Below are 16,384 nucleotides of genomic sequence, written 5' to 3' on the forward strand. Positions count from 1 at the left end.
CGTATGCCATAAGTTACTACTCTAAATTCATAATTTCTGCTTGTGTGAACATTTGAATCTCACCCAATTACACATAACCTAACTGAACATAACCTCACTCGTCTATTGGCTAATATTACTTTTACACATATCTTCAATAATTTGTATTGAAGTTACTGAAATTAATTTTGTAGGACACCTTGTTTAATATTTTTAATGACATTGTGTTTTTTACAGAATTGTTGACAATTTATTTTTAGGTATGAACTTTTTCAAACATAGTATGATATAACTGGATTTATTAAAGAGGAATAAAAATATGGAACATATTTGGAAGTATAACGTTTTTCAAATACATTTTACATTGCACTTTGAACTTTTTTTCATGAAGTAATGTCATTTTGACCTACGATGGCAATCATGAAAATTTGTTAGTGATGATGTTTTGTTCACACCGAAATTCTAATTATTTGTTTTGTTGGGCAAGGAAATGGCAGCGGTATCGTGATTTTTCTCCTTGACCACAAGAACCAACTTATTTAATCAGTTTGTAATATTTTGGTAATCCGTAGAAGGGATAAACGTAGTTTACGTAATTTTGATTTGTACGTAGTGATCCATGGTTTGTAGCAGAAATAACATCAACTTATCAGTTCGTGTTGGGTGCGGCACGATGGTGTGTGTTAATGGTGTTTAAATGTCAACTTGGTGAAAGTTATTTGTAAGGTATAAAGTGAACGAAAAGAATATGCTGTTATGACAGGAGGCTGTATCCCCGAGGAATTTCGAAGTCTCCATGAAGATAAGTTTGAAGTAACGTGAAAGATTGAGGTTAGGGTTGAAACACAACCATGCCTGCTTGTGACAACAGCGATGTTTTAGCGAGAAAACAACATATAAAATATTTTCAACGTTTCTTAAATCTTCTTCCGCGACGTTTATCCTCCTACGACTCTACAAGATTAACAATTGCTTTTTTTGCAATTTCTGGACTTGATATTTTAAATGCCTTGGATGTACTGGACGAGAAAAAGAAAAGACTCATTATTGATTGGATATATAGACTTCAAGTTGTTCCTGACGGTTCAGGTAAGAAAAATTGGAATATGCTGTAGAAGCATTGCAATTTAAATATGTATGTGCCCTAATGAAGCCAAGATATATGAGACTAATGTTTCACAAATGTATATATTTAAAATTACAAAGCGGCACAGTATTTTGCATTTTTAAGCCCAGAATTGTAAGTAAGATAGTTTCATTTTATTTGTATGAATATTTTGTTTCTAAGTTTGTATATGTTTCCATATTTTACCCTTTCTACAGAGCCATCTTGGAAAAGATGTGGATTTCAAGGCTCCAGCACATTAATCTTCCCACCAGATGAAACAAAATGCTCACCATTGTATGAATGTGGACATTTGGCTATGACATACACTGGTCTTGCTAGTTTGGTAATACTGGGTGATGATTTGTCCCGAGTTTATAGAGCAGCCATCATTGAAGGTGTAAAAGCTTTACAGCAAGAGGATGGCAGGTTAGTTATGATATGCAAATCGGACATGAATACCTGAATTTCTAGGATTTGACAAGCAGTTTTATGCCCGACAAGTGTTCAATTCAATTCAATTCAATTAATTTATTTACATGTTTGCCAACAGCAAGAAGCCAATAACAGGCACTATTAAGTAATTTTCATTCAGGTACTTGCATCTGTATCTGCAGTCAGTTCCTCATTCTTATCCTGAAGTTCACTATTTATAATACAAATAATGCTAGTGCTAGTGCATATATCAAGTATGTGTACCATAGGAATAATGGTTGATACCGAATGTATTTGATTGATTAACTTTTGTGTACATTTTGTTATATACATACCTAATTGGTATATATGTGCTGTTTTCTGTTGTATTGAACTGCTGAAGTGTGACACCAGTAGACAGTGCAAAATGTCAGATAAATGAGGCAGTAGACATCAATAAATTATTTCATGTTACAGTGAAAAATATTTATTCACAAAGTGGAATGTGCCTAAAATGAGGTTATGTCATATTTCAGTTAATTGTGAATTATTTTTCTAGTTTCTGTGCAACTCTTGCTGGCAGTGAGAGTGACATGAGATTTTTGTACTGTGCTGCTTGCATATGTTACATACTAAATGACTGGTCTGGTATGAATATAGAGAAGACCATGGATTACATTGTGAGAAGTATGGTAAGGAAAACATTTGATGTCTACAGATTTTTGTTGAGATTTGAGCTTCTTGTGGCAGTGAAGATGTTGATGTTCGTTATTCTGGGTTGTGACACTGTGTGGACTTGTATGTAGATACCAGCCTATTGGAGAAACACAGTCTCTATTTTCAGGGCTGAAGTTTGTTATGTCTCCATTTTCAGCCCTGAAGATGGAGACAGTATATTTCTGCAAAATGTTTGTGTTTTCCTACAAGTCCACACAGAAGACCAGCATTGACAACATTCTGTTTAGTTTGAGTTATGGTCGATTACTCAGTTGCTGGCTACAAGCTAGATTACTTCTTTTTATTCATCCAAACAAAGTCTGGGCCACTCTGACCCATACCAAGACTAAACTCAAATTTGCCACTTTTTACATAGGAGTCTCATGAAATGAGAAGCTACAGATGTAAAATAAAAAACACTTCTGTTTCAGTCATATGATTATGGCATAGCTCAGGCTCCTGAGTTGGAATCCCATGGAGGTACAACATTTTGTGCTGTAGCTACGTTGGCACTGATGAATCAACTAAACACTTGCTTTACAAATAAACAGGTAAGATGAAGATCATTAGTCATTACATGAACCTTGTTCTGGTACTATCTTTTTTGTTATAGTAGAGTCCTTTACAGATTTAAACCCCCTAGAGCAGGGCTTCACAACCTTTTTCGCTGGCATACCACTAATTCTAATGTAACACATTAAATGTACCACTAGCTAAATGCGTTCAGGGAAAACTTATTTATGTTAATATTATGTTTTGATTTTCTTACTTAGTTCGTGTACCACTCAACATTGGCTCGCGTATCACAGTGGTATGCGTACCATAGGTTGAGAAACGCTGCCTTAGAGTAAAATTTTAAAAAGATTAAATGCAATTCAATTTCTGTCATGTATTTTACATTATTATAAAATATTAACTCTTTTCTTTATTTTTCTGTAATCAAAATCAATAAAAAATTAAGTAATCAAAAAATAACTTATGCTATGAAGGATTAATCTACTGACTTCATGAATACCAATGCGATGTATGACCTTTGGAATTTACAGTGTAACAGTAGATGGCAGGGATATTGACAAAGAACAGTTTAGGCACATTGTCCCTGAAATGTTGGCATTTCAAGGTATGTTAAAAAATATGGCTGCAGAAACTTTTCTCATGGGGAAAATGTTTTGACTGCGGAAGTATTTAGTCTGTTTTATTCCATACCAGGTCTGAATATGTTCAGTATAACATTTCAGTATCCCATGACAAGTAGTGGGTGTTAGACATCCTTTTTGCTTTCTTTTTCAGTTAGATGGTTTAAGACGTTGGGGCCTTGCACGTCAGATCTCAGGTTTTCAGGGTAGACCAAACAAACCAGTGGATACTTGTTACTCTTTTTGGCTAGGAGCAGTTTTGAAGGTAAGATGAAACTTGGATGCTCTAAGTTATCCATTTATCTTGTTTAGGATGAAGATGGCCTCACTTTTCTTAGAGTTAAGGTTGAGAAAAATCATATTTATATTGGATCATATTCAGAGGATCCATGTTTTGATCAACATAAGGTAATTTTATGAGCATTTTATTGTAAGGAAGTCTTGCTGACAGGAAGTGGGAATTTAGAGCTGGTGGGTTGGCAGCATGAACTGGCATGAGGATGTGGGCAGGAAAGGGAGATTGCGAAGGTTATCAGCCACCACAAATTCAGATGAGAATCTGATTTGCTGTGAAATCATAAAGAATCTAGGAAGTACACACTAAAACATTATATAAGTAATCCATTTCAAAGAATTGCTAAGTCAGAGGCTCTGTGTAACATTTCATAACATGCTGTTTTTTTGTTTTGGGGAGTTATGCCCTTACTGGACCCCAAGGTGGAGAGCCCTGTCTTGTCAGCTGCCTGTGACCATTTACTATATTTTCAGCTACCATCCATATCAGGGGTCCTTCTTCTCCATCTGCAAGCCGAGGAAGATTTATTTTTGTTAATGCTTGGATTGTCTTCACTTCCTTCTGTCCCACTGGTAGTTTGTGTATGAATCAGCAGTTATTTTAGGTGTGGACTGACTCAGTAGAAGTAACCTGGGTATTATAGACTTGGGATCCTGACATAATGCAGTGTGGGGATCATAGGTTAATCTATCCAGGGGAGCAGCCAAGCATTTGTGTCTAGTGTCTGGTTTGAATAGTAACATAGCATTTTTCTGTGGAAAGTCTGGGATTACTTTTTTGTTGTTTAGTAGAACATTTCTATATTTTTTGATACTTTATTTCTTGTATTCATATGTCATTGTTTCTTGAAACTACATAATTGTACGGTACTTGTGGGTTATCGGGACACAAAATGGGGGAGTCAAATATCTATCATATTTAGCCGAGTTCATGTGACGGCGTACAAATGATAATGACAATATTTTTAAAACGATTCTAAAATCTATAAGCGAATTTTGGCCTCCGGAGACAGGTAGTAACAACAATTAACATCTCATGCATATCCAAATAATATATAATTATTTGTCATTTATTGAAATAAAATATAATAACTTTCAAATATATATCATTTATCCACACACATTAACCTAACCTAAGCTAACCTAACCTAACCTAACATAACCTATTTTTAAAGCGATGTGGCCCAATAACCCACAAGTACCATTCTTACTATGTAATTTTACAATGTGTCATAGTTATTTTCATATATTGTCCCAGTAACGTTCTTTGCTGTAATCTGAAAGTAGGCTTACAGCCATTAAAAATAAATGGAAGATTCTGCACATATTTCCTCATGCTCTGGCTAAAGAAAAAGCATGAGTTTAAAATAACTTATTCTTTGATATTTTCTGCAGATTCTTGGGGTGTTTGAAATGATTGATTACCAACAGAATAAGAACTTCATTCTTTCAACACAAGACTCCATTGTAGGTGGTTTATCTAAATGGGTTGATACGACACCAGATCCTTTACATACATATATGGGTGAGTTAAGGAGTACAGCATGCTTATTGTTATGTTGGAGAAATGGCAATGTAGCTTCATTTATTTATGTATGTATACTCAGGTGTGGCTCTTTTAAGATAAGCTAGTGTTGTACAACCTGCAATCCACTGTACTTTTATAGCTGATGAAAGTAAACAGTGTCTGCAGTAACCACTACTTCTGATGCCAAGTAATTGGCAGTTATGGTTATTTTCAAATAAGACTCTTAATTGTTATATTGCTCTTCTCTACCCTGAGGATGATACAGCATGTTTGATATCACATACATCATTCTTATACATTAATTTGACTTAAGATTTATCTAAAGGAACTCAATTAAAATACAATGATAATATTTTTTATGCTAGGTAATAAAATCAGGAAGAATACATTTCTTTGTTGAAATACAGGATTTTTAAATACATGAACTGCAGACAGACACGAAATATCAAGAAATTGTGTTACTTCATTTATTGCAGTACTGTTGAAATTAATCACTGACTTGTGCTTGTCATAACAGGCAGTAGAGCAAGAATTTTCAGAAATCTGCTGACAGCAGTTGGCATGCAGTTTCCAATGGTACTAGATATTCACAGTGCGCAAGGTCATGGCCAACTAACAATTATTTGTTTGCAGGTTTGTGTGGCTTAAGCTTAATGAAAATTGAAGGATTGTTAGAAGTACATCCTGCTCTGAATGTTAGTCAACGAGCCCATCAGCACCTTTACAAGTTACACAAAGTATGGGAGAACAATTAACCCCACAGAAAGATAATCGAGTAGTATATGCAACCAAAATATTGCAAGAAGATTTGTTAGTACCGAGCAATATTTCTTACATGCTAAAGAACTTAATTTTATATGAAAATGTATTTGAGCAAACTCTTATGTGCGTGTCAGAGCAGTTATGAAGATTTCATTGGACCTTATTAATCTGCTTGGCCCATTGGGTTGTTTATTCTTTGCTTTATCCTTATCCTCTACCTAGGTGGCAGGTCAAACTTTCCCAGCATTGCCACATAGCCGTCATGGTCAGCAGGGCCGTTGAGCTCCTGCACCCCATGAAGGCAATATAAAGGAAACAAGTTTGTACCTAAGCTGAAAGATCTTGGTTATCTCCTGTGGATGATTTTCATTGTCAGCGGGTTGTATGATTGGCCGTTGAATACTGTTGTGATACATAATTGGGAGTAGCTGTACTGAGGAGCCAATGGAATAGATATCTGAAAATTTGTGATATTGCACCATGTAGTGTGGTGTAGTCGGCACAGTAGTTTTTGCCCAGTGGAGAAGCTAGCGGACGGGCCTACTCTGTGTACCTGAGGTGGCACGGTCAGTGTATTTCTTTTGTTTGGGCGTTCAGTCCAATAAGCTCCTCGGTGCAGTCAGTATTATACTGTCGCACAAATGACTCGCTCCTAGCCTTCCCCTTGAAAATTCCACCGGCCAAAAACTACTGTGCTGACTATAGAAGTTTTCCAGTATTTAAAAGGTACTTACTTCTTCCATGATAACCCTGATGGAGGCAGCAACCACCTCTGAATCATCGATAAATATATACCAGACTACACAATTTAATATCCTGTAAGACAGTTGTCTTCATACTCTCTGTTACAAGAATGTAGTCTTAGAATAGGGAACTAATCTTACTTTGTCACCTGAAGACGAAAATAGAAGCCATTTCAAAGGTTGTGATTTTAATGAATGAAAGATGTTGGATGAGGTCTAAAAGAAAAATAGTCATATACATTGTGTGAACCCAAACGGCAGAAAACTTTAAACTTTGCAAAAATAACAAGGTTAATGCTTGATCACAGGAGCAAGGCTAAAGGAGTTTTTAAATTCCACATAGTATTTTGTATATATTCCAATTAAATAAGATTTTTCTGATCTTAATTTAGGTTTATGAGGTTTTACCGTAGTCACTCGTGGATCCTCTATCAGTAGTCCTTAAAGTGCAAAATACAGTACATATATTTTTAATAAAATTAGTTCTCAGAATTATTATTATAATTAGAGCATTAAACATGATGAACTATTTTCTTTTGTTTACTGTCAAGCTCATATCAATTTCTCTGCTGTATATGACACAATGTATATAATATTTTTAATAAAAGTTTTGTAAAAAACCAAAGCTCACTTTTAGGAGCAGTTAATGCAAATTTTGGAATATGCTAATGTATTTAACACAAGTATGAGAACTTGTTTGAAGCATAAAAGAAGAAAGTAAAGCACAAAGAGTTCAAAATGTTTATGTGGATAAATAAACTGCATACCCGTTGGTCATGTTGCAGTCATACCAGAAACATTTACACAATTATTAATAAAAATTGTATTTTCTAATTATTTCTCTCTAATCGTATGGGTATCTTTTTATGTGAATAAGGAAATGATACATATTCACTAGTACTACGGTTATGTTATATATGGTATGTGTATATATTTATGTCCTGTTGACTTTAAGAGACTGTCCTTTTGGTCTTTGCATTAATATTTACCGGCCATGCACTGCAACTTACATGCGATCCAGCTGGTCATGTGTCACAGTAATGTACCACTGAACCATTCAATCCTTTAGTTGTGGTCTGGCTCGCAGCGTGTTAGTTCAGGGGCTTAAATCTCCTATTGACCTTCATGTAATGCTCTGACTGCTGAGTTGCTTTTGATATGCCTTACATGATAGTACATTTGGAGAAGAATACATTATAAATTCATGGCAAAGAAAGATATCTTCATTATCTGCACAAAATAGAATTTGTATGATTTGAGGTTTTCACAGCGATGAGTATGAAGATTTCTGTCTTCAGGGTTGTTGCGCTGTGTAGTCTGGTCGATGCTAACCAACATTTCAGAGGTCATACTGCCTCCGTCATCATCGCCCCGATGACGGAGGCAGTATGACCTCCGAAACGTTGGTAAACATCTACCAGACTACACAGCGCAACAACTCAGAAAACAGAAATCTTCATACTCACCGCCCTGATGACGGAGGCAGTATGACCTCTGAAACGTTGGTTGGCATCGACCAGACTACGCAGCGCAACAACCCAGAAGACAGAAATCTTATAAATAGAATTTCATTATTTGTATGGATATGCAAGATATTACAATAATCACATAAGTTTTGAAGCTTTCATGTTGACGGAATGCAGTGATGTCTTCTCGGGAGATGAACCACTTGAGTATGGGATTGGTTTGTTTTGGAGAGTGTCTTGCGTCAATCGTCAAGGAGTGATGTGGTATATAGTACTGAAGGAGTACATTTTATCTTCACATGAGGAGAAGAGAAATTCTCTGAAATTGTGATAACTTCTTGCATGCTTATGTGGCTGATTACCCAAGAAGACTAAATCATCGTAACATAATCATTTACTTCTGTTCTGTTACTGTGGTTTTTTTATTTCAATTTTAACTTCTAGAATAAGAAGGGAAATATATGCATCAAAAATGAAGGACTAGAAAATTAAATTACTTTTACAGCTGCTGTTATATTGTATTGTAGTCTACATATCTTCACATGCATTTTTATTATATATTGATATCAGAAAGTGAAATTTGAAGCACTAGATATTTAGTGTGCTTGACTGTAGAGCTGATTTTAAAAGAAATACGAGTATGTAAAATAAAGGAGGGGGAATGAAATAAGTTTTTCTCTCCGTAAATTTAGAGGGAGCAGTTGTTATTATGAATGTGGTATGTTAAATGAGTGTATGAGCAAATGTGTTAGAAGACCTGTTTATTTAAGTTGGTATTATGTTGAGAAGTTTTAGGAAGATTTGTGTTAAATGTTAATTAGAATAACAAGACATCTGCATGTGAATGCACATTCCTTTAAGCTTCTGTTGAACTTGGTTTTAAGGGAAGAATTGTGGCAACATGACTGAGAATCGTTATTTGATTGGGGATTGTAAGATTCACTTGGTAGGGCCCACGTGTACACTCCATCCTGTTTCGTCACATTTTATAAAATTTCTGTATCAGTTCATAGTGTCTCAAAATTTACAGTATGCAACATGTATTTTTATTACATTCTTTAAATTTTATTAGAATGATTTTCTGTTTGATAAATATTTAAGAAAGTACATTGAGACCTTATGTGTACCTTCTGTAGAGCCACTGGCTCTAAAGAAAACTGCACAATTGTAGAAGTTTGGCCTCAATTGTAGATGAGACAAGTTTATTGAAAATAAAGATTACAATTCCTTCATCTCTTACTTTTTATAATAGCTTTCTTCCATTGTTATGTTCAAGTGCTCATTAACATCTGTCCAGATATTTTTATGTAAAGCCTTGAAATCAATGTCCTGCGGGTTTGTTGCCGAGTGCAATCAGTACTAGTTTTTCTGCCTTTTGTGCTTTTGGTTAGCCATTGTATGCACACAGTTTCTACACAAATGCTGTGTAAGTTTTATGGTTTTGACATTATTGGCTGAGTTTTATCACTTGAAATGAAGTACTGTATTTCCCAGTGTATAAGTCATGTAATGATTTAGAATGGAAAAATGATTTTTTCTGAAGTATTTTTAAATTTTTTTCTTAACAAACAACATTTGCACATAATATAGTAGAATCTGTGGAGAAGTGCTTACGTTTCATAAAGTTTATGGAAGCCCATGCTTGCTGGTGCCATTTTCCAGTGACGTTACATTTACTGGCTTATAGCACTTAATATATGTCACACCTACTACTTGTAACGATTAATGTGCATATATGTGTATATTGGAGTGATGAGCCTCTAATATGAATGCTGTTGAAAGCTTATTAGACATTTTGTGCCCAGTGGTTTGAAAAGAGGTGATAGCATGTGAAAATAGAAAGTTAATTGTTTTACTTTTATAATTAAATTAGGAACATTTAAACGAACACACAAGATTTGTGTACATTCCTTGATTATAGGTATTTGTGTTCTCGACAATTTTACCTTGGCCATTATACTGGACGGATGCAGCAAGGAAATAAATCTATTATGTACATAGCATAAATTGGTTTAATTAAGAGGTTTACGCATGTAGGTGTGTATTTTTTTTGCGACATTACGTAAGTAGTGAATTATTTAAAGAAGAAAAGTCTTACACGCCATTAGTTTACAACCAGTCTGCTGCCTTATCGATTAGGATGTAGAGGTCTGTCAGCTGTTATTACATATAGTCAGCATTATATGATATAGATGGCTCTAGTATCAAGAACCTTGAACCCCCTCATGTCCAGCTCATTCCTTGCCATCGACAGTTGTCAGGCAACTCGCGTAAAGACGCGAAGTAGTAAGAATTTGGTGTTGTGTGAGGAGCCGTATTTTCTAGCAACATATCGCAAATCCTAGGATTTCAGGTAAGTAACATAACACAAATATAACTATGCACTAAAATATCTTACGCGGTGTAACTGAAGCGTCCTACATTATCGTAACATCACAGGAACTTTCGTCTGTGAATATGACATTCAATTTAGACATGAGCTGGTGCACTATAAAAAAAACCCTTGATGGCCCAGTGTTGTAACGATTGTTTAAAAAGTGGAAGTTTGAGTTTGTTAAGATTTGATACTATATTCATGCAATTGCACAAATATTCCTACAGGGGCATGCACAGTGCTTCAGGTTATGAAATATACTTCGTGTGACAGAATTTTGAACATAATTTGAATTTACAATTTTATATTATAATTTATTTCATTCACGCTTCATACATAATCAACACAATCTTCCTTCTTATTATTAGGACCGATTGTTTAATCGTACAATGAGTCTAACTTTTTTAACGTTTGCTTTGCTGCTATTGGTATAGTGGCGCGAAGTCTAAACATTGCAAAGATGCTTTTTGTTGGACCGTGAAGTAATGGAAGGCTACTAGATAGGACAGGTATGGAACTAAGTATGTGTAATTATGCACTTCTTACTGCCCTTAGTTTGTTTTATCCTCGTTGGAACAGTGACGCGAATTTTGAAGGGATATACAGGTTGACCGTTTGTTTCGAATATAGCCAGGTGCAACTCTATAGACATCTTTAAAATTCAAACTCGTAAGTAAGCAAGGGACAGGAAGGAAAGCTAACATCTGCTTCTCGGGATGACTGCACCATATTTTTTTTTGTCAGGAACCCGACGGGGTTGGGGTCTTGTAAAACTGAATTGGGCTTTGCACCGAGTGTTGGTAGAAGGTTAAATCGAATATAAAAATTCAACAATGTGTATCCTCATTTTCGTTCAAAGTATATTAATACATTACATCTGTAAATAGTATGGCATGTTACTTATTAGGTGATCTGTGACCGTCTGGCTTTCTCAACGCCAACAGAGCACGTATGTGCACTTATACAATGTTATTGTGAAATTGTTTGTTTATTGTGTGGTGCAGACCCTTTAAAGCTCTTTTCCTGGGTATATTTTGGTACTGTCTTCCCATTTACTCCTTTCCTTCCGAACTTATCTCAATATTCGAAGTTCAAAATTTTGTGTTTCTAGTTTCTCAGTTTATGTTAGTTGTCCAGCCCGTCAGAATTTGAATATAGGTAGACATACTAGAAAAACGGAAGAGGTATGCGTTTTTACTCTCATCTGTATGGATATTCCCTCATTATCGTTGGTGCCATTTCCGGTCTTTGATGTTATAATAGGCTATGTCTTTATGCAGACTTATCTGTGCTTTTCTCAGAGGCTTTGATATTCGTCAGTGAATTTTCTACAGTATTTTTAGCTGGAATTCCGAAGTTACGTAGGTTGGAAAGTAGAAATTCTGGGAATAATTGACGCATACATTATACTTCAAATGCGTCATTCTGTATCCCGAGGTCAACAGGGTGATTCGCCCTGATGACAGATGTAACAAGTGAATCGTCTCTAAACTTCTGCCATACTACTCGGTGCTGCAACCTAGAACAGTGGTATTCAACCTGGGGTACGCGTACCCCCGGTGGTACGCGAAGACATCTTAGGGGGTACGTGAAATTTAAAATATATATATTATTTTATGATAAACATTGAATAATCAGTAATTTAATTTATTTTAGATGTAGAGTATATACTATGTATAACTTGAATTATACACCAACAGCTTTGGGGGTACAAAGTTGAAGATAAATTATATCTGGGGGTACGCGAAGACATGTTAGAGGGTACGTGAAATTTAAAAAAAAAATATTTTATGATAAACACTGAATAATCAGTAATTTAATTTATTTAATTTATTTTAGATGTAGATTATATACTATGAATAACTTGAATTATACACCTTTGGCGGTACAAAGTTGAAGAGAAATTATATCTGGGGGTACGCGAACACCACTGACCTAGAATACAGCCATGTTCATACTCTCCGGCTTGAGAACCTCACATCCTACTCATGTTGGTTAATTTATCTCGTATACATTTTAACGAAGCCAAGAGGCATGGACAAAACAAGTTGGTTTAGAATAGGATATAAAGCTTAACAAAGTGCAACGCAAGAGGAAATTAGTACCTGTCTTACTAACGTTAAACAATTGTTTATGTTATTTTTTGGTGTAGAAAATTACGCTTCAGACCGCGCTTCCTGTATGGTAGCTAACCACCAATGCTTCTAAGCTGTTTAGCTGGCATTCTAACGACGTGAGCATTATCAGTTGTTTTAGTTTTCCTGTTGTTGATAACCATAATCAGGTGGAACCGAAATGCGTCATGGAGGTACTGATTAACATGAATACATAGTTAATGATATACGAATTAGTTTGTAAAATGTATTCGGTCTCGATTTGAAGTCGTAGGATCGAAAATTTGAACCCCGCTCTGAGACGAGTGTTTGTCTGCTCATTTCTGTATTGTCCTGTGTTTCAAGATGACTTTTCGATGGGCTGATGAGCCGTCAGTGAACTCTAATTTTGGGGCGTCGAAGGTTAAAGTGTGCGATTCGTTGAATCGTGGGAAATATTTGACGATAAATTATTTATTGTAATGAGTTAACTCCTAAATGTCGAATGTGAAGTTTATATCTTAGCTACAGCCGTTTTAAAAATTGGTATTCAGTCTGTCTGTCATTACAATTAAGTTGCCGTCTTCGGTTTTAAAGTTTTGCAACATTGTATATGCAACATTTTCGTTATGTTGTTTTAGTGCTGGTCTTGTGTCTCAACCTCGAGTAAAGAGTAGGCAAATACAAATTGCAGTGGTGGTTCAAGCTCCTTCCTTTTGAAAAAAATTTTTGGAACTTTTTTCTAAATATGAAAGTGCTTTTATAAAGTGCTCTGTCTAAGTTCGCGTTCATTCTCTTCATAGTCAGTTGTGGGTGAGATTTCAATAAAATTGTAAAGATAATTTATCTACACCCTGCCAAAGAAAACAACGCGTTTCCAATACAAAGATCACTTAATTAATCTTGTTTAATGAAATAAACACTGTTTGTTCTCAGAAATCATACGTAATAAACACACCTTGTGAGCAGCATTCATTGATTGAATGTTAAAGCAGGTGGTACATATAGTTACCACCGGACATTAAACGGTTAAAAGAGGAATGAATCACTGTAACGACACACCCATAACGTGCATGAATGTTGATCGTCTGAAAGAGATTTACGACTTGCTGTCAATAACAAAACAAACTTTGCTTTTCTCGTTGGTGTTTTGACATTTAAGTGTCGGAAAGAAATTGGCCTACAAATAGGCGACTTGTTAGTCTGGAGACTATAACATATTTAAACGAAGAGACGAGGTGTGTAGTTCAACCAAAATTCATGAATAGAGATGAAGTACTGGAAGCTGTAACTTGTTACTGATGTCTAGTTGCTATACACTTTTGCGAAAACTGGTTTAAAGACGAATTTCACAGTCCGGCTAAACTGTCATACTTGAAAGACTTTGTATCCCCTAGACTTGAGGGTTGCGGAATTACGTCACTTGTACGTTAGTACAAACAGCTCTTTGAGTCATGTTTTATCCGTAGTCTCGTAATCATGTGACCAAAGGCGACTGCTTCAAGTTCACCGATTTAATTTTATCACGAAATTCGTTACTTTCATCCTAACTTGAAGGGTTTATGTGTATAACTTCAGACTAAATTGTATAATCCAGGATTGATTAGTTGATTATTTAAAAATTCTATATCTTCTACTGAGTTTTTGCCACATATTAGAATGATTATGAATAGAGAATCTAAAAATAATAGTGATTTATTTGAAGATGCTATCAAAACATTCATATGAAGAAAATCTGAAGGTATAACCTACCCTAATATTCGATGTAGTTCTTTTCAGATTGCAACACAGATAAAACATTTTACCCTACAGAATAGTTGGGTTTTATATATTATACAGCGTCTGATTCTAATCAGAAGTCGAAAGACTGGAGAGTGTCTAAGTTGTGAAAGGAACGTTTGAAATTGTGATTCAGAGTTGAAAAATGTAACGTATGTTGAACTGACGCTTGTGATTTAGGAAGGATACCGCTGTGAAATGAATTCTCTGTACGTACCAGACAGTATTCATGCTGTCGGATTTAAGACACGTGTGGCCAAAAGAGCTGTTGGAGAACCAGAGAAACGCAAGTCTTTGTATGTTGTTTGCAGAAGAGTTAAGATAACATATTTAAACCACACTTCTGGGGATTTTTTGTTTTCATATGCATAGACAACATATCCAGGGGTTTATTTATGTGTTAAATGAATAAAATTAAAACAAGGAAGAGATTTAGTGTTAGGTTGTACATTTTTTGTTGTCTTGTACTCGTAGTTTGTTAGTGGCTTCCTACATTGAAGGTTGTGGAATATCAATTTTTAATCTTTCCGTACCTTACAATACGATTACCGAGATTTGAGGTTCTCAAGGAGTTGTAGATGTCGATCGTTGTCTTGTGGGTTGTGGCGCCTTATAGTCGGCGAATGTTTACAAGCATTTTGGAGGAACGTGTCGCCTCCGTGTTCAAGGTGTCTGGAACGTTGGTAGTAAACACATGCCGTCACGGCCAAGAAGACCAAGATTAACCTTTGACACTTGTTACATTTCCCATGGTCTCCATGCACGTATTTAAAACAGACGCTTTCAGACGTATTACTTATGTACTGGCTGTTGCAGATGCAAATGCATGCCAAGTCGACCCACACCAAACCACGTACATTTGACGTGGCTACAAACAAACGTTCTGAATAGAATACCGGTTGTGATTCCACTGGTTTATGACCGTTTGTCAGTTGTACTTACCCTGAGTCAGAAACATTTTAATTCTTCTACCAGTCGAGGGAGAGAGAAAACTGGTTACTCTGCGTAGTATTGGTTGCTTTGATTGGTTGGTGATCATTTGCTTTAAAAGGGATTTTGGGTTTTATGGGATAATATTACGACCGTTGCCGTGGTAATGCTGTTAAGGGGAGTTCACTGTGTACATGTACTACAGTGCAGTGCATTTATTATAACCTCGATATAAGATTATATTTAAGACAAGGGGAAAGAAATCGTATTATATTATTTAATTAAGCAAATAATAGTGATATTAATTTTTATATGCTGTTCTGTTTCACTTTGTAATGTTGTTCACTACTTCAGATTTTACCTTAATTCTTGTTCTGTTGTTTTATCGTTAGGTTAGTTATTGTTGAAAGTCATTACGGCCCCAAGCAGTGTTCACTGGGTAACTAAATATGATATTATTCATGTTTTGTACATAGCATAAATTGTCGTTGTGACAATTCACCTTGCAGAACACTTACAGGTTACAAAATAGTCTCTTTTTTTATTTATATCTTCGTTTATTTTTTATATGATTGGCTATGTCTGAGTATTCCGACTTGCAAGAACATATGTTTGTTGACGAGAGTTAAAACAGGACACAGGACTGTTTAAATAAACATATTTCATGTTAACGTGAGTTAAGTTTACAAGAATTCGCTCCACAACTTCCACTTTTGTCTCTCATCTTGGGCAAAACTACCCCTTTTGACGGTGTAGACCTATTATTGATTGAGTCTCTGCTCTCCCCTCAGTAAGGGGTTGCCGAGGCGGCAACACAAACTCCGGGAATATGCCCCAGGTGACACTCCGGGGATTATCATCGCCTGACGGAGGGTTTAAGCACTGTATACTGTATACGCGGCGGTTGACAGTGCCCGGTAGGACTAGAGTTCACTTCTGTTCCACCCGCATCCTGCCTCACCCTGCCACACCCACATCTCTTGCCCTCGATAATAGTATTTACCGTGTTAATACCAGCAGGAAATAATGAAGTTACTCATTTTTAGCCTAGTTCCCTTTGTAAT

The 16,384-nt window shown here is 35.7% G+C and overlaps 2 protein-coding genes across 6 annotated transcripts in view; both read left to right on the plus strand.

Moving 5' to 3' along the window:
- The first annotated feature begins 390 nt into the window (after positions 1 to 390).
- betaggt-I (geranylgeranyl transferase type-1 subunit beta) lies at positions 391 to 9,376 on the plus strand. Of its 2 annotated transcripts, XM_022066423.2 has the most exons (7): positions 396 to 1,068; positions 1,303 to 1,513; positions 2,058 to 2,190; positions 2,647 to 2,766; positions 3,506 to 3,616; positions 5,041 to 5,170; positions 5,807 to 9,376. In XM_022066423.2, the coding sequence occupies exons 1-7, from the start codon at positions 831 to 833 to the stop codon at positions 5,926 to 5,928; spliced, it is 1,065 nt and encodes a 354-aa protein (XP_021922115.1). In that variant the 5' UTR covers positions 396 to 830; the 3' UTR covers positions 5,929 to 9,376. The 2 variants fall into 2 exon arrangements, with proteins under 2 accessions (XP_021922116.1, XP_021922115.1); XM_022066424.2 differs by lacking the exons at positions 5,041 to 5,170; positions 5,807 to 9,376 and adding an exon at positions 4,120 to 5,016 and having other exon boundaries at positions 391 to 1,068.
- A 1,006-nt stretch (positions 9,377 to 10,382) lies between these two features.
- The window catches only part of sigmar (Tumor necrosis factor alpha-induced protein 8-like protein sigmar), a 47,245-nt gene continuing 41,243 nt past the window's right edge, over positions 10,383 to 16,384 (plus strand). For 3 of the 4 annotated variants that reach the window (XM_087344883.1, XM_087344882.1, XM_087344886.1), the window contains exon 1: positions 10,383 to 10,497. The gene's annotated coding sequence lies outside the window, so the exon portion shown is untranslated. Of the gene's footprint in view, positions 10,498 to 11,969; positions 12,103 to 16,384 lie in introns of those variants that run through there. The other variant, XM_087344885.1, reaches the window with a different exon arrangement.

This window comes from Zootermopsis nevadensis, unplaced genomic scaffold (genome assembly GCF_977971745.1).
Source record: "Zootermopsis nevadensis isolate Lab colony 2312 unplaced genomic scaffold, Znev_1.0 Znev_ptg000008l, whole genome shotgun sequence".
NCBI classification, from domain to species: Eukaryota; Metazoa; Arthropoda; class Insecta; order Blattodea; family Termopsidae; genus Zootermopsis; species Zootermopsis nevadensis.

Excerpts from the sequence above, each read along its gene's own strand:
- betaggt-I (XM_022066423.2), top strand. The coding sequence starts at position 831 with ATGCCTGCTTGTGACAACAGCGATGTTTTAGCGAGAAAACAACATATA. Across the intron at positions 1,069-1,302 it reads AGTTGTTCCTGACGGTTCAG|AGCCATCTTGGAAAAGATGT; the intron begins GTAAGAAAAATT and ends CCCTTTCTACAG. Across the intron at positions 5,171-5,806 it reads TCCTTTACATACATATATGG|GTTTGTGTGGCTTAAGCTTA; the intron begins GTGAGTTAAGGA and ends ATTTGTTTGCAG.